The sequence below is a fragment of the Onychomys torridus genome, chromosome 8, assembly GCF_903995425.1.
Source record: "Onychomys torridus chromosome 8, mOncTor1.1, whole genome shotgun sequence".
Lineage (NCBI taxonomy): Eukaryota > Metazoa > Chordata > Mammalia > Rodentia > Cricetidae > Onychomys > Onychomys torridus.
In genome coordinates, this window is record NC_050450.1 from 43,330,524 (window position 1) to 43,349,391 (window position 18,868).

Consider the following 18,868-nt stretch of genomic DNA (forward strand, 5'->3'; position numbering starts at 1 on the left):
TCACTCTAGTGATCTCTAGCACTTAGAAGGTCCAGGACCAGTTCCAGGGATGAAAGAGCCATGTCACACTGCCAGCAGCCATGGAGTCCATTCCTGCAGTGTCTTGTAGGTGGTATGGAGTCCATCTCTTCAGCACCTTCTCCCTCTCTGCCACACATTCTCCTCCTCCACATTCACCTTCAGTACACACACACACACACACACACACACACACACACACACACACACACACACACTCTAATGTACTGGGTCACATCTGATCCTCCCTGCTTTACATATGAGGGAAGTCAATTTGTAGGAGAGAAGGACAGGCTTCCAGTTGAACCCAGTTCTTCTGGTCCTCTGTTAAGTGCCATTTTACCCTGAAGGTGCCAAGCTTGCTTCTTAAAGCATGAGTCTGAGCTCGCTGGACTGCTGCTGCACTGGTAAAGCTAAAGGCGGGGAATGTGCTAGAGCCCCGCAGCTTGTCATGTTCTCAAAACCTTTGTGCATGTCCCCTTCTCCAGAATCCATCTTCCAGGAAATGGAAGAAACTAGAATCATCTACATGCTGTTCTTTTGAGTAGCATCATTGCAAACTTAGTGGTAGCAGGGCCCAGCTTTGCCACGGTGAGAGGCTTGCTTGTTGGTTGGCGAGGCCACTGTGGTCTTATGCTCTGATCCCACCTCCCTTCCTAGACACCAAGAGCCCCAAATTGACTTCAGCAACAGCACTACATTCTAGTCTCTTCTCTGCCTGTAAACTTTAGCATGCGGCTTAAAGCCGTTGGGCCTCAGTTTCCCTCTCAGGACTTCTCAGATTCTAAACCTGGCCTCAGCTAGAATTTCCTATTTGACACAGCCCGTGGCTGCCACTTTTCCCTCTTTAGTGTTCCTGGCAGCACAGTGGGTTGAGGGTCAGACACACCCACCTCAGGGTCCAGGCTGGAAGCTGATGGGAGCAGACATGGGGTGGCAGGGAGCCGCACTCACGTGATGCCCTTGGTTTTCTTCGGTGTCTCTGAAGAGCTGCCATTCATGAGACTAGGATCCTGGCTCTCCACCTTCTTGGTACTCTCAGGAGATGACATAAGGTCCAGCTTGACAGTGGTGGCTACCTGGGGACTCCCAACACTCTTGGTCACGGACATGATGGCTTCGGAACGGGCAAGCTCAGGGTAGGGAGGGGGCAATCGGGGAGGAGTAGGTGCAGGTGCAAGTTGGGCTCAGTGGATCTGGCCTCAGAGCTTGCTCTGGCCTCAGAGCTTGCTCTCTAGCTGGGCTGGAATGAGACCACGCCCACAAGCATGGGTGCCCCACCTCTTCTTGCTTGAAGAAACTCAGGGGAGGAGGAGAGAAAGGAGGGAAGCGGGGAGGGAGTTGTGAGCTGTATTGGTATTTCCCAATCCTAGGAAAATAGACAACTCCAATGCAGCTATTTTTCCCCCCTTTGGAGACAGGGTCTCATGTAGCCCAGAGAGTAGCCTCCAACTCACTAGGTAGCCAAGGATCACCTTGAACTTTGGATCCCATTGCCTCTACCTCTTGATTGCTGGGATTGCAGACTTGTGCACCACCATACCTGTCTTTATACAGCGCTGGGGACAGGATCTAGGGCTTCCTGCTTACTAGACATCTCGAACCCAGCCTGATGATTTTCATGACTAGAGCTGAACTATTTATTACACACTCTCCTAAGGGGTACCCACTTCTGCCTCCGAGAAAACTCCTACATTTCCCATCTCATGACAGTCTTCCCAGATGCCACCAGCCTGCTGTCTGCGATAAGAAGTGGGAAGGACACCTTACCCAGGGCAGTGGTTCTCAGCCTTTACATAGTTCCTCACATTGTGATGCTCTCGCAACCATAAAATAATTTCGTTGTTACTTCATAACATTACGATATAATTTTACTACTGTCATGAATCGTAATGTAAATGTCTGAATACCCCCCCTCTCCCCCCCTCCCGTGGGGTCGTGACCCACAGGTTGAGAATCACTGGAAGCTCCATGGACGGACAGAGCTTCCTTGGAGACAAGAAGAGGCAAATGCTACATGATTCCCAGAAGCATTTTCCTGGGCAGGGACGGGGTGTGATTTGCTTAAAGCTGCATGCGGCTTTCAGATTAGAGCTCTGGGGCTAAGGATAGTCTTAGGAGCTTCTTGGGATTCCATTCTCTGTCATTATCTCTGCTCTTTGCAGATGAACCAGCCAAATTTTCCTCCTTCTACAAATTATAGCATTTTTCTCAAGCCGTACCCATCCCTGCCCCCCCTCGCGCTTTGTCTCATCTTCAGAAAGCAGCACTGACTGAGGCCTGTGTGCCAACAGTGTAACTTAAAACACCTCACTGGTAACAGGGACAGTGGAGACAGATTCTGAAGGGCCGATCCCTTACCAGCTCTCTTTCTGAGATCCCATGCGGATTCTGAATTTTGGTGTGTCTGTGTACCTATGGAAGTAAGAGGTGGATTTGAGGTGTTTTCCTTAATCACCCCCCCCCTTTTTTTGAGACACTATGTAGCTCTGGCTGTCCTGGAACTATGTAGACTAGGCTGACCTTGAGCTCATAGAGATCAGCCTGCCTCTGCCTCTGAAGTGCTGGGATTAAAGACACACATCATTACACCTAGTTCCAGAAACCTTGTGTTATTTTGAAACAGGGTCTCTCAGTGACCCTAGAGTTCAACAAATCTGGCTGGCCAATAAGCTTCAGCATCCAACATGTCTCTGCCCACCCCCACCTCCAGTAGTGGGATTATAGCCACATGCAGCCATGTGCAGCTGTGCCTGGCTCTTCTGTGGGTTCTGGGGAATCAAGCTCAAGACCTTGTTTGCACAGCACACGCTTTACTGACTGGGCCATCTTCCCAGCTCCTTCCCCTCCGCCCCCCCCCCACTTTTCTAAGGAGTCTCACCCCAGGTGGGAAGATGGCTCATCAGTAAAGGTGCTCACTGGCAAGCCTGATAACGGGAGTTTGATTCTCTGGGGGCCCACTTGGTGGAAGGAGAAAACTGACTCCTGTAAGCTCTCTTCTGACCTCCACATGCTCATCCCAGCCACAAATAGATAAACAGTGTAATTTTAAAAACTACAAAGAGGAGGCTCACCCAACTCCTTACTGTTCCTCCCTCCATCCCGGTGGCATGTGCCAGTTTCCACAAAGCCTGGCCACTTCTCTGGGAAGTGTTGTTGCTTTGTTCTAAAAGGCAAATTGGACAGAGGTCACATCCCTTGGCAGAGTCCCTGCTGCACCCCAGCCAGGTCCTTGTATGGCTGCTACCTGCAGATTTGATCACCACACAGCCCCTTGGTTGAATGCTGGGCCCCACCCTTCATGGTCTTGTGCTGAGTCAACTGTGGCCCTGGCTGTGGTTTGCGAAATGTCCTGTCTTCCCTTGTCTGGCACCATCACACCGTGCTATTCCTGGTCTGTGGAGCGGCAGGCTGCATTCTGGGGCCTGCAATTGAAATTCCACAGTTTGATTCTAATTTTAGATTTCATCTTGCTGATAGAGCTCAGCTCCCTCCAGGCAATGAGATCTGTAAATTCAGAGTGTCAGGGGCTTAGGGTCAAATTGGTTTTGCTTTCCTCTCCAGACTGATTAAGAACCTGGTGTTAATCTTCAGATCTTTTAGATAGGGGTGACCAGAATCAGTGTCTGACTCAGGGCCCTTCATGGACATCACAGCCCACAGAAACCTTGTTGGGTGGCGTGAAGGTGTACACTCCTAACTTGCGACACCACTGGTCAGACAAGAGGATGAGAACTCCAATATAAGCTAGTGGGAGTCAGGCATTTGGAGAGCTGGATTCCAACATAGTGCCACCACAAAGCCATTGGGACCCTGGGAACACACTGTCCGTCTCTGAGTCTCACCCCATACCATGAAGAAGGTAACAGTGCACAAGACTTCTAAAGGCCTGAGGGCCATAGGGACATGGATGGGGGGCTCTCTAAAGCTGACCAACAGACCTGGCTCCTCATGGTGGGGCCCATGTACTCTGTGTGAAAACAGTGTGCCCAGCTGAGAGCTATGTAGAGGGTGGGAGAGGTGAACACAACTTAGTTACATTTTAAAAAAGTGTGTGTGTGTGTGTGTGTGTGTGTGTGTGTGTGTGTGTGTGTGAAGAAATGTGCCATGACTTAAGTGTGAAGGTCAGAGGACTACGTGTAGGAATTGGTTCTCTTTCCACATGTGGGTTCTGGGCTTCCATTCTTGCCTTTTGGCTTGGTGGCAGGTGCCTTTACCCTCTGAAGTATCTTCTGATGATGATGATGATGATGTATATGTTTGGTTTTTTAGACAGGGTTTCCCTGTAAAACAGTCCTAGCTGTCCTAGCACTCACTCTGTAGACCAGACTGGCCTTGAACTCGCCTGCTCCTGCCTCCCAAGTGCTGCAAGTGCTGGGGTTAAAGGTGTGCACCACCACTGCCTGGATGACAATATATTTTTTGTGACAACGTAGAGTTAAGGTGGTGTGTGGGCTTCTTTCATTCTAGTATGGCAGTTCGAGGTGTAGGTCTTAGAGGTATACTGAATAGTCTAGGGAGCTATTAAGGAATGTAGGCATGCAGGCTTGAAGGGGCCTCAGATATGGGCTGTGTGTATGTCTTCTAAATTCACTGGACTATTTTGAACCTGGCCTTGGAGTTACACTGTTCATCTGGGCAAGAGTCATCTCTCTTCTTTTTAAACTAATATAACTATACATCTTCATAGTCACTATGTGGTGTTCTGGATATGTATAGACTCCATATTGATCAAATCAAGACACTTAGATTGTTCATGATTTCAAACATCTATTATTTCTTTGTGACAAGATATTAGAAGTATGTTCTGGCCTGGTATGCCTTTAATCCCAGAACTTGGGGGTACAGAGACAGGTGGATCCTTGAGATGGAGGATAGCCTGTTCTATATAGGAGTCCCAGGCTAGCTAGGGCTACCTACTGAGGCTCTGTCAAAATTTTTTGAAGTAATTGTACTTATTTTACAAGGTACAGGATGACTGGCCATAAATAGCCTTCTGTAATAGAGTCAGAAGTTTATTCCTCTGCTGTTACCTTGCTACCTGCTGTATTCCTCTGTGGTTACATTGTTACTGCTGTACTCCTCTGTGGTTACATTGTTACTGCTGTACTCCTCTGAGGTCACATTGTTACTGCTGTACTCATCTGCGGTTACATTGTTACTGCTGTACTCCTCTGCGGTTACATTGTTACTGCTGCACTCCTCTGCAGTTACATTGTTACTGCTGCACTCCTCTGCGGTTACATTGTTACTGCTGTACTCCTCTGTGGTTACATTGTTACTGCTGTACTCCTCTGTGGTTACATTGTTACTGCTGTACTCCTCTGTGGTTACACTCCTCTGCGGTTACATTGTTACTGCTGTACTCCTCTGAGGTTACATTGTTACTGCTGTATTCCTCTGTGGTTACATTGTTACTGCTGTACTCATCTGTGGTTACATTGTTACCTGCTGTACTCCTCTGTGGTTACATTGTTACTGCTGCACTCCTCTGTGGTTACATTGTTACCTGCTGTACTCCTCTGAAGTTACATTGTTACTGCTGTACTCCTCTGAGGTTACATTGTTATCTGCTGTACTCCTCTGAGGTTACATTGTTACCTGTTAACCAATGTCTTTCCCTTGCCTAGCCCCCTACCCTTCCTGACTTCCCCTGACATCTCCTCTGTCTCTAGTTTAGAGTTTTGGGGTATTTACCTTTCTGTGTCTGATTTGTTTTACTTAACATTAAGATCTCTATATTGCCACAAATGACACAATCTCATTCCTTCTAATGGCTGAATGGAATTCCACTATGTCTATGACTATATATATATATATATATATATATATATATATATATATATATATATATATATGTCCATGCATTCTTTGATAGACACCTTCCTTGTCTCCATACCTTGCCTTTTGTGAACAATGCTGCAGTAAGTAGCTTCTTAGTGGATTAGAAAACAGATGAGGAACTGGGAGTGGCTTACCTGAGATCATAGAATCTGGTCCAAACATTAGTACCTAAAAGTGAATTCATTACCCCATCCATATTCCACCAGGAACTTCCTCTGACCTGTGGCTGAGTGTAGCTGCCCCCCTCTCTCTCTGCACCAGAATGACAATAGCAATCTTGTGCATGATTTTATCCTACACCCCAAGCTCTAGACCAAGGGAGTCACTTGAAGTAGGTGGTTCCATCTCCCATTTGATAGACTAGAAAACTGAGTCTCAGAGGAGTTATTTTATGGTTAAAGAGACCAAGGGACTCCAGGTAGAGCTTTGGTGTGAGTGTATAACTCTTCAGATATGTCTTGGAAGACACTGTTTTAATTATTTCTGTGTCTACCTGGCACCTTGTAGAAACTCAGCAATTTCTAAAACCCTTCCTGCAACCTTGGCCTTTGTGATCCAAAGCTTAGGGATTTCGGGTATCACTCAATTCTCCAAATAAAATTTAAGGGAAGCATAGATGGTCACGTTCACATTTCTTTCTCTAAGGGCCTTTGCATTATTTCTTTTGTTCCTCCCCCTCTTCCTCCTCTTTGTCCTCCTCTTCCTGTTCTCCTTCACAGGGTTTTGTGTAGCCCAGGCTGGCCTCCACCTTGCTATGTAGCCATTCCTGGCCTTTGACCTCCTGGTCCTATCACCCCCACGCCCCAAGAGATTCTAGGCTTGTACTACCATGCTGGGCTAATTTTTATTTATAGGTCTGTGTATGCATCTGTGTCTGCCATGTGCATACAGGTACCCATGAAGGCCAGAGGAGTGTGTTGGATTCCTTGGGACTGGAGTTATAAGTCATTGTGAGCTGCCTTTGGTGTTGGGAACTGAACCCTGGAAGAACAGCCATAGCTCTCAACTGCTGAGCCACCTCTCTAGTCTCACTATTATTATTTCTTTAAAGGAAGGCTATTTGGGGGCTGGAGAGGTGGCTCAGAGGTTAAGAGCACTGACTGCTCTTCCAGAGGTCCTGAGTTCAATACCCAGCAACCACGTGGTGACTCACAACCATTTACAATGACATCTGGTGCCCTCTTCTGGCCTGCAGGCATACATGCAGGCAGAATACTGTATACATAATAAATAAATAAAATCTTTCAAAAAAAATGGAAGGCTATTTCAGTCTCCCAGAGCTGGGTGGGCAGGGTAGAGGAGGGGGGTAGGGAGGTAGGGAGGGAGAGCTGACACTGAAGAATGATGCTCTTAGCCAGCGGTGTTCCTCCCTTTGGGGGTCGCCACTGTGCCATGTGTCTGCCAGTTATAAAGTACCAATGGGTGAGTCTGTCAGCATGTGTGAGATTGGTTGAGAAAAAGAGCAGGTACTGTTCCTGGGTCACAGTCCTGCCCACAGAGGTCACTGAGGTTTGCTTGTTTGTTTAGTTGATTTGTTTTTTCCGTTTTCGCGTGTGTGTGTGTGTGTGTGTGTGTGTGTGTGTGTGTATGTGTGTGTGTGTGTAATGTGAACATGTGGATACATGTTTGCCTGTGTGTATGCACGCAGAGGTCTGACATTGATGTCAGGAATCAACCTTGATCACTCTTCTATTCACCTTATTGAGGCATTGTTTCTCAATCTAACCCAGAGCTGGTCAGTATGGCTAGTCTCCACAGCCAGCTTGCTCTGGTGACCCCCATGTCCACCCCCACATTTATGTGATTTCTACAGATCCCATCTCCAGTCTTCAAGCTTACACAGTCAGGGTCTAATCACCGAGCTACATCCTCACCCAGTAATAAGAGATATGAGATCACTTGCAACTGGAGAGAACTTGAGGGCATTTTGTTGAGTTGTCCTGTGTTGGGGAAACTGAGGTCCAGAGACGGGAAGGGACACAGTGACTGAAGAGTGATTCCATGGCCTATCAGTGCTGACTGGGATGGAGACAGCTCACAGCAGCAATAGTCTCTGTGTTCTCCTCAGAGACCTCCATGCAGTTGAGACAGGGGTCTGTGCCTTCAATGAGAAGAACTTCAAGGCTAACTAAACAAAGCAGAGTTTGGTTTTGTTAAGAATAGAGAGAAAGGGGCTCAGAAAAGAAGGGAGTCCTAGAGAACACAGGTGTCAGGGTTGTGCTCTCTTAAGGGGCAGTTACAATGAGGTCTCTTTCTTTTTAAAAATAATGTATTTTGCCAGGCAGTGGTGGTGCACGCCTTTAATCCCAGTACTCAGGAGGCAGAGCCAGGTGGATTCCTGTGAGTTCAAGGCCGGTCTGGTCTACAAAGTCTCAAAAAACCAAAAAAAAAAATGTATTTTTATTTTATGTACATTGGTGTTTTGCCTGCATGGATGTCTGTGTGAAGGTGTCGCACCTCCTGGAACTAGAGTAACAGATAGTTGTGAGCTGCCATGTGGGTGCCTGGGAATTGAACCCAGGTCCTCTGGAAAAGTAGCCAGTGCTCTCAATCAGCCCATGAAGTCACTTTATAATGGGTCTTTGGTAGCTCTTAAGTCATATCTCCAGAGGTGGTTCGGGACCCCCCTCTTCTCTCCTCCTCCTCCTTCCTCTCTCTCTTAGTTGAAAATAGACCCTTCCCTCATACAATACATCCCAACCACAGTTTCCCCTCCATCTACTCCACCCAGCTGTCCCCATCTCCCCTTTCCCCCAGACCCACTTCCCTTCCGTTTTCCTTCAGAAAAGAGCAGGCTTCCAAGAGAAAACAATCAAACATGGGAAACAAGATACAAGGAAACAGGGCAAAAGCCCTGGTAGCGAGGCTGGACAGGTAACCCAAAAGGAGGAGAAGAGCCAAGAGTCAGAGACATATCTGCTCCCACAAAAGGAGTTAGGAGTCCCTCAAAAACACCAAGCGCACAGCCAGAACATATGCGCAGAGGACCTGGTGCAGACCTTTGCAGGCTCCGTGCTTGCTGCCTCAGTCTCTGGGAGCCCATGGGAGCCCTGCAGCGCTGATTCAGTGGGCTGTGTTCTCCTGGGGTCCTCCATCCCCTCTATCTCCTACCATCTGTCCTCCCCTCTTGTCTGGGGTTCCCTGAGCTCTGAGGGGAGGGACCTGATGGGGACCTCCAATTTAGACTCTCTCTCTGCATAATGTCTAGCTGTAGGTCTCTGCTTCCGCTTCCATCTGAAAGCATTTTTTTTCCTTTTGTAGACAATATCTTTTTTTTTTTTTTTTTTTTTTTTGGTTTGTTTTGTTTTTCGAGACAGGGTTTCTCTGTGTAGCTTTGTGCCTTTCCTGGAACTCGCTTTGGAGACCAGGCTGGCCTCGAACTCACAGAGATCTGCCTGCCTCTGCCTCCCGAGTGCTGGGTTTAAAGGCGTGCGCCACCACCGCCTGGCGACAATATCTTAAGATGAATTTATCAGAGGGTATTGTTTAGGTTTAGGGAAAGGCTAGAAATTCAGGGTTCTACATCATTTGGGCTCCATGTGAGCTCAGTTTATTTATTGCCTTAGACAAGATGTCTTCTGGGAAACATACACTACGTCCTTGGGTAGTTAGGGCATTATCAGCAACATTCAAAGCCTCCTGCCTTTCTCAGCAGAAAAGCCCCTCAGGGATGATGGGCTCTTCTCTTTCCTGTGCTTTCCTTCTCATATCCATAGTGTTTTCCTGTCCTTCTACCATGGACATTGTGACCCAACCCTGGGCCCATTCCTACTACCCAAGCGATGAGGATGCCTGGCTGCCTTGCTGCAGGATGGGATGATGTGCTCATCCATTCAGCTAGTACTGACCGAGTCTCCCCAGCTTGGAGTGGGGGATGGAATTGTGTGGATGTCTCTTCTTGCTTTTTCCAATTTAGCTTTTCATATTTCTTACGTTGGAAATCAGGTGCCTGACATCCCTCAGGTAGGTCTGGTGGGGTAGTTTGGGAGCAGGGATAGGGTTCTGTGGGGAAAGATGGAGGAGGGGCTTGTGCTGTGCCCATCTTGCTCTGCTTCTCCTCCATGGGTGCTTTTGCATTGATGTATGTTGTCTACTTTCATGGGGAGATACCGATGGTACTGTGCTGTTAGGTCAGGGTTCCGGAACAACCACTCTGGGGGAAATGTCTGTGTGCTCAAACCCGGGTCCAAAAATTCATCCCAAAGGAAAGCCAGTGCCCCAGTATCCAAGGGACAAGAACTGAGGTCAAAAAGGACTTTGTTCAATAGCCAAAGGAGGAGAAGCAGGGGCCTTGCTCATGAGTTAACTTCTAAGCCGGTAGACCGGGGAGTTACAGACAGGGGAGAAGAGGGGGAGCCCAGACTAATAAAGGGGAGGGACATGTATGTTCCTTCTGGGAAGAGCTGGAGACCTTCTAGGAGGTGGGTGCTACCTTTCCTTGTTTCTCTCCTGGTGTTTCCAGTCATGGTAGCCCATAAGTGGTTTGAGCCTTGGAGGGAGGGAGGTAAGACGTTAGACAAATCTAGGTGGAATTAACCCTACATTGTACTTTGGGACAAGATATTTCTCAAATGGCCATCATGTCTACAGGCAGGGCTGAGAAGGCTCTGATGTGAAGTTTAAGTTCGATGAGACAGATACAATATGATATATGTGGTTTTTTTTTCCTGTTTGTTTGTTTGTTTTTCTTGTTCTATTTCTTCATTGGGCTTCTGCAGGCCAAAACATAAAGTTGTTATTTAGGCAAAAATGGCCTTTGCGACTCCATAGAGCAAGGTTGATAACTGTTATTGCCATAAGCTACATGGTAGGGTTAGTGAGATGGCTCAGTGGATAAAGGTGCTTGTTGCCAAGCCCAGAGACCTCTGATCTGTAAGATTGCTTGTCAGATACATGGGCTCGCTACGCCAGCCCAACAACCTGAGTTTGCTCTCCAGAGCCCACAGGAAGGTGGTAAAGAAGAGAATCAGTTCTGTAAAGTTGTCCTCTGACCTGCATGTATGCTCTGCAGCATGCACGTGGGCACACACACACACACACACACACACACACACACACACACAAACTTAAAAAAAAGAAAAAAAACCCATACATTTGAACAATCACCAGCTTAATACAAATGCATATTAGGGTATCAGTTGTGCACATGCATATATATGTGCGCTGGAGAAGCCCGGGACTTAGTGGAGAGCTAGGCTGAAATTTCACATTAACTTCGACACTTTTGACTTTTGAAGCCACATAGAGTTTTTTGTTACACAACCAAAAACTTTAAAGGGCAGATTAAGACTACAGGAAGGCCCAAGAAAATACTGTAAGAAAAAGAGAGGGTCTAGAGGGACTTCTCTTGTCAGGCCTCCCCGGGGAGCCGCTGATGTTTGCAGGAGATGAGACATGTTTTGATCACCCCTGCTTGCCTCCTCTGCCACACCCTCCTCCTCTCTGGTCCCCTCTTCTTTCCCACCCTTTCCTTTTTGAGACTGGGTCTCACCTAGCCCAGGCTACCTTGAACTCCCCCACAGTGGAGGATGACTTAAGTTTCTGCTCCTCCTGCCTCTGCCTCCCTGGTGGAAGATTTTTTTCAGGAGCTGGGAAGTAACTCAGGGCTTGGTGTGTGCTAGGGAACATGACCCACTGAGCTCCACCCCCAGCCTGTTTCCTTCTCAGTGCTGTGTCTGGCACACACTGCGTGCCTTTAATGTGCTCTATTATTCTCCTGAATTGACTCTTTCAAGAGCTGGTTGTCGTTCTGAAATTCGCAAAGGGGATGTCAAACACTGAAGCCCAGATGTGAGCCCCACCCCCCACCCACTCACAGAGACAAAGATGGAAGCAGTTCAGAAAATCCTCCCACGTCTAAGGTCGAGGCTGAGAAGCATGTTCTTGGCCACAGAGCTCCATGAAGTTAAGTAAGGGATAGGCAGCTGGAGGCATTTCCTCCTCGGCTTTAAGCATAGACTGAATGTTCCCTTTTACTTTTGAGTGTCCTTGTTTAAAGGTACGGACTGATAAGGGGGCAGATTGGGGAGAAGTGCTGTTTGGGATGTAAGGAAAACGGCAGACTTCAATTTAGTCTTTAGTCTCCAATTTCTCCAGTGTGCAACTCACCCAGAATCCCATGGACATCCACTCTAGGAAGAAGACAGGTAGGGAGTATAGTGTTCCCGATACAGAGGAGGACCATGAAGCCAGAGAGAGGTGTGACAACATGCCCAAGAGAGGTGGGAACTTCTGGGAAACAGGTGTGCTCAATGCTGGTCCCTCTGACTCAGGGTGCTACCCAGGTGACAGATACTATGGAACTGCACTTAGGACATCTTCAGCCAGGGTGCCAACATTCCTCTCAAGAAGCTAGCTCATTGGGCTGAAGGCTCAACAAACCAGGGCCAGGCCAGCCTCCTTCTAAGAAGTCTTTGAGGCTAGAAGAGCAGAGGTAGTGGGACACACACACACACACACACACACACACACACACACACACACATACGCGCGCGCGCACGCGCGTGCGCATATATATGTACACACAAACAAATAAATGTAAAAAATAAAATAAAAAGACAACTACAATTGTGCAAGCCTCCTTGCAGGGGTTGCACTTTGTGTTCGGCCCAGCAGGGGGAGCACCATGATGGTTAATGTTGAAGGTGACTCACCCGCCTTGGGTGGAGAGACTTATCTTAGCCACCAGAATACATAGCATCTCCGTATCAAAGCATGGAAAAGCAGCAGAGGCTGCCCTGGCCCCAAGACTAAAGAAAACCCTACAGTCCTCGTTCATGCTGCTGGTTGTTTAGAAAACTCACTGTGCTCATCTTTCTTCTTGGATGCCTGCACAAGTTCCTGAAAGGAGACCTGGAACACGACTCTGGCTCACACTCTGCTGCCGATGGAGGACTCAAATGAAGCTGTTAGAAAGGAACAAGAGGGGCTGACACAGCAGAGCACTTGTGAGACACACATGAGGCCCTGGGTTCAGTCCCCAGCCCGGCCTTAGAAGGAGAGAGAGGAGGATGTGTGAGGACCCTGCCAGAGGGAGCACAAGGCCCACAGCCAGACAGTGGGACTGTATAAGCCCTGGTTTTGGAACTGAACAGCTTTGTTGTGGTAGACAGTGCACTGCTTGGAGTTATTTATGTGTGGACGGGGCAGCCTCCTGAGACACAGTTCTGACCATGTGTGATCCCACATTCCCTCTATCAGTACTCAACAGTTTCTGTGTGTATGTATGCATTTTAATATACATTGATATTACATATGTTCATATATATTAATATATATTCTCATATGTATTGACTATGTCTAGTATTTTTTGAGTCATGCAAGAATACCTCTGACTTACTTATTCATTTACTATCTGTAGGGAAAAGGGGCTGGCTAAAGAAATCCATCCTGACCCTGGAGCTCAGATCTAGGGAAAGATGGCTCTCAGATCAGGGCAGAAAGAAACACAGTTTGGCTCAGTCAGATCAGAGCCATTTCTGCCCCTGGCCAACTGACTTGTGAAACCAACCAATCACAGAGCAGGACAGTAGAACCCTGGGCCCAAAGTCAATCCCTGGTTGACTCCACCCCCAAGACTTCCTGTGAAAACCGTCCTGCCTAGACAGTTAGAAAAAAAGGCTGTTCTCCCCGCCCTGGTAGAGGCAGCTACTCTCCTGGACGACTCCTTCCCAAATAAATCTCTTTCTCAAAAGGAGTTTTGGGTGTGAAGATCTTCATTCACTGGCGTAGAGAAGATCCTTGCTGAGTGTCCCCCAGTGGACAAAACAAGGAAGAGCTGAAAGAGCAGAGCAAGGAGGAGCTGAACAGAAGAAGATCTTTGCTGAGACGTCCCTCAGTGGACAAAGTGAGAGAGAGCTAAAAAGTAACGCTTTTCTCCTGAGCCAGAGGAGATTGCTACATTTCTGCTGGGGTTTCCGTTTTGCAGAGTGAAGCAAAAGAAGCAACATCTTAGGCCAGAGAAGCAGAGCTCTGCTAGAAAGCCCCCTAAAGTGGGGACTGAGCAAAGCTCAGCTGTAGCGGCTCTCCAGGAGAGGAGCAGGATTACTATATCCTGCGGGGAGACCATCCCCCATCACACCAGGTATACCCTGACTTTCCTGAAGAGTCAGGATACCCTTCCCTGCTGAAGCAGTTCCAGGCCTGACTCCCGAGAAGTCAGCAAAATTTCTCTTCCAGGGTTGGGCTGCTTTTTTGCAGTTTCAGCCGTCAGAGCTGTTAGCACAACTCTAGGTGTCTGGGACATCTTCAGGACAGAGCTGTTGTTCTGAGCAGCTCGAGGTGTCTGGGATACACCTCCCTCTCCAGGGCTGAACTGTCTCCTTGCATTTCAGCCATCAGAGCTGTCCTAAGCAGCTCAAGGTGTTGCCTGACTCTCAGGTAGTCAGGACACCTTTCTCAGAATTGCAAAACTCACGTTTTGATGCCAAAATTCAGGACCAAACCCAGAGTTGTTGTATATTTACTTATATACAACAATTTACTTATATTTTTGGTGCCGAAACGCGGGACACCAAACCCACAGAGTTGCAAAGCTCACATTTTGCAACCAATTTATCTACACTATCATTCTAAAATCTTTTTATTTACTTGTGTGTATGTGTGTGCAGATATGTATGTGAGTGCAGGTACCTGTAGAGGCCAGGAGAGGGTATCAGATCCCTCTGGAGCCAGAGTTAAAGGCAGCGTGGACACCTGACGTGGGTACTGGTAACTGAACTCAGGTCCTTTCTTAACCTCAGAGCCAGTTCTTTAATCTCCAATCATTGTTATTTTTAATCTTTATTTATTCTTTGATAATTTCATATATGAATACAACGTATCTTAATCCTCCCCCTCCCCCTAACTGCCCTTGCGTACTTCCTGACCTCCCCCAACATGATACCTCACTAATTTCATGTTCTCTCTTTTTTCTTCTTTGGTAATCCCCTAAATCCAATTAGTGAGGCTTGCTGGAATGTTGACTGATCTCACGCAGGTACACTGTGGCCCTGGGTGTAGTGGCCTGTCATGTCTGGAAGTCAGGGCTTTACAACACCCCTCCCCACCCTCTGGCTCTTACAGGCTTCCCAGTTGTACTTTCATTCCATAGGTTCAGGAGATGAAAAAGGCTTGAAGCTGATTTCGAACTGCCTGCCTTCCAGTGATGACTTCCTAATTAACATTCTCATGCCAACATCCACACCCACCAGTTGAAGATGCTCCAAAGTCTATAGAAACGGGGATTGTCACACAGGGCCTTTGCATTCTCCTGATTCACAGACGGATGGAATGAGGACCACTAAGAAAAGATGTTCCCAGCATCCCACAGCCTTCCCTGACTTTATTATTAATGCCCCACTAATCATACAAGCTATTGGGGGTACACTTTTACACACACACACACACACACACACACACACGGCATGTGTGGATCTTGTCCATCTCTTCTACTCTCAATCCCTCTTCCCCCTCCTCCCCCAGTCAACATCCTTCCTAGTCTCTAGAAGTCTGCATTAGTTACTCTTTGCTGCTGTGATAAAACACTATGACACAAACAGGTGGCAGAGGGAAAGATAAGACCTGCGTGACGTGCATCATTGTATCCTCCTGATTACTCAGGCAATGAGGAAATGGAGGAAGAGGTTGTATGTATTAGGGCTGTAGAAACTGCTCTGTGTGCTATCAAAGCCCTATCATTCTGCCCCGACAGCTGCCCTTGCAAAGATGTAAAATAAACACCCGCAGTGTCGCTTCTCCGAGTCTCCAGTGCTCTTATTATGAAGCTGATGACTTCGTTCCTCATTGTCATCACCCTGGACACATAGGCTCAGTGACACGCCTTAGCTTCTTGTCACCTTAGGCTGCGCCCCGTCTTAAGAACTTTGCCTTAATGAGGTAGTTTCTTGTGCTCTTTTTATTATTTCCAGCCCCTGTAGTACCGGAAGGCACATGGAGGGCAGTTGGAATTGGTGTTGACAGCCTCTCCACATCTCACATTCTGTCCCTTCTTAGGGCAGGTTGTGAGCAAGGACGCCTCCGGTCTAAGTAAGGGGACATGCGTTCTCACCTGAGCACATGATAAACTGTGACCAGAGAACTCAGGCTGAAGTGAGGGATCACGGGAAGACCCCAGGTTTTGACAGTGTCAGGAAGCATGACTGTGCACAGAGCTCTTCCCTGAAGGCCCGGCTTCCCAGGGCTGAGGTGAAGGTGCTGCAGCAGGCTGTCTGAAAGCAACTCGGGAAGGTGTTCACCCCATCACCTCAGAGAGGGACCGTTCTTGAAGCAGGGGGAAAGAAAGGCCCGGAGAGGAGGAAGCCTGAGAAAAATGAGCTTCCTTCTACTCATTTTATGAGGAAGGAGTTGGAGGCCCCAGGGGAGGGTACTGCCAGCAAGTGGCAGAGTTGTCTCTGCCTTTCCCTGTGGCTCCTACATTAGTGCGTGGATGCAGCATAGGAAGCATTGCCCTCATCTAAGTGACCAGGGCCCTTTGTCGCCATTGTGAGGTAATGCCAGGTCTGCCAAACCCACAGCTGGGGATTTAGGGCTTGCTCTATGTTTCATAATCTGCCTGGACCCGCCCCCTGGGATAGTCCTTTCCACCAGTGTCTTCTTCTGCTAGTTGGCCCTGAAGACTGAGTCTGGAAGCTGTGGGCTGAGTAAGAGGTGAGGGACGTGGAGGGACAGAAGGAGGGACAAAGTCAGCTATGGTGTGGCTAGAGCCGTGGAGACCCTGAGACCCACAGTATGTTCTTGGAGCTGTCCCCCAGCACAACCTGACTTTAAAGATGCATTGTATTATTCGTGTGTGTGTGTGTGTGTGTGTGTGTGTGTGTGTGTGTGTGTTGTGCGTGAGCGCGCATTAAGTACAGGTGCCCCTGGAGGCAGAGGAGCAAGTTGAATCCCCTGGAGCTAAGTATTGTGAGCCACCTTACATGGGTCCTAGGAACTAATCTTGGGCTGTCTGCAAGAGAAGTACACACCTACAGACTGAGCTGTCTCTCCAGCACCCAAACTTGTTATAAATCATAAATAGCACTTGTCTGAGTTTCCTGTTCCTTCTATAATAACTACACACAGATTTTTTTAAAACACAAAAGTTTATTCATTCACAGCACCAGAGGTTAGGAGTCCCAAAGCCATGGTGTCCTCAGGACTCGGTCATTCTGAGGCTTTAAGGAAGATGCTATTTCTTTGCTTTTCAGCTTTTAGAGGCTCCTGTAGACCCTAGGCTCATGGCTCTTCCTCCTATCCTTCCGACTGGTGGGAGACCATCTTCCTATCCCACACTCCTCCCTTCCTTCCTCCTAGATACCCAGCTAGTCCTGGATAATCTCACGTCAAGTTCTTTAATTGACTCACATCCACAAAGCCCCTTTGCCATCTAAAGGAGTTTCTCACAGGTTCTGAGGTTAGCCGTCTCTGGAGGCCATCATCATTTTGTCTACATTAGAGTTTCTTAAACTTCTTCCCAACTCTGACCCCTTTCTGCCTGAGGAAGTTTTTTTTTGGTTTTTTTTTTTTGTGTGTGTGTGTGTGTGTGTGTGTGTGTGTGTGTGTGTGAATTTGGATATACAGGTTTCTAAAATAGATATAAGCATCAAATTTTTACTAGTAACAAGTCATAACTACATTTACTTTAAAAACTGTTTCTGGGCATGGTGATGCATGCCTTCAATCCCAGCACTAAGGAGGCAGGGACAGGCAGATCTCTGTGAGTTTGGGGCCTGCATGGCCTACATATTGAATTCCAAGACAGCCCAGACTTCACAGAGCAGTGGTTCTCAACCTGTGGGGTGCAACCCCTTTAGGGGCTGAACAGCCCTTTCACAGGGGTTGCATATCAGATGTCCTGCATATCAGATGTTTACATCACAATTCATAACAGTGGCAACAGAAATAATTTTATGGTGGAGGGTCACCACAACATGAGGAACTGTATTAAAGGATTGAAGCATTAGGAAGGTTGAGAACTGACACAGAGAGACAAAAACAAAGCAAATTGTTCTGTCAATCTTTAATCAATTCTGAGAACGTTTGCTTTGCATAAATACATAGTATGAAATGGTGGAAGTATGTGTAGGGTCATCTCAGAAATTGTTGGAAAATTTGTCTTATCTAAGACAATGGTTTTTAAAAATGACACTCAGGTCAGCAACTAAGCACAATTTGAAAAATTAAAGAGAATTATATGTATGTGTGTGTGTGCGCACCTGCTTGCTTATGTGTGCACCACACATGTGTGCAGGAGCCATCAAATGTAGCAGGCTTTCTTGAACCACCAGCCCCTAGATCATGACATGGGACTTATCATTAATTATGAATACTTGGCCTTAGCTTAGGCTTGCTTCTACTTAGCTCTTTAAAAAAAAATATTTATTTATTATGTACACAGAAGAGGGAGCCAGATTTCACTACAGGTGGTTGTGAGCCACCATGTAGTTGCTGGGAATTGAATTAGGACTTCTGGAAGAACAGTTGGTGCTCTTAACCTCTGAGCCATCTCTCCAGCCTTAGCTCTTTTTATTTTAACTTAAATTAACCCATCTCTCTTCATCTATGTGCTGCCCTGAGGCTTGTTTACCTCATCTACATACTGTCCATCCTGCTTTCCTGCTTCCTCCATGTCTGTCTATCTGGCCCCCAGCTGGCTGGCCCTCTTCTGGCTGGGTTGCTCCACTTTTTTTCTCTCTGGCCACCAACCCTGCTTATCTCTCCTCTACCTAGCTATTGACCATTCAGCTTTTTATTAGAGCAGTCAGGTGCCTTAGGCAGGCAAGGTAAAACAGCAACACATCTTTACATAGTTAATTATTCTGCAACACACACAAAAAAATGCAACACATCTTTACATAGTTAAACAAATATTCTGTTCCACAACAGCAGAGGGCAGAAAAGAACATGGGATCCCCTGGAACTGAAATTACTAGTAGTTGTGAGCCTCTGTGTAGGTGCTGGGAACTGAGCCTGGATTCCCTTCAAGAACAGCAAGACTTTTCATTTCTGGGCTATCTCTCCAGTCTCC

At 47.4% G+C, this 18,868-nt stretch overlaps 1 protein-coding gene across 1 annotated transcript in view; it reads right to left on the reverse strand.

The window, feature by feature from the left end:
- Slc36a2 (solute carrier family 36 member 2) overlaps positions 1 to 1,130 on the reverse strand; it is a 30,692-nt gene extending 29,562 nt beyond the window's left edge. The window contains exon 1 of the mRNA XM_036197657.1: positions 973 to 1,130. Within this exon, the coding sequence (XP_036053550.1) occupies positions 973 to 1,130 (158 nt within the window). The remainder of the gene's footprint in view (positions 1 to 972) is intronic.
- Positions 1,131 to 18,868: the final 17,738 nt, after the last annotated feature.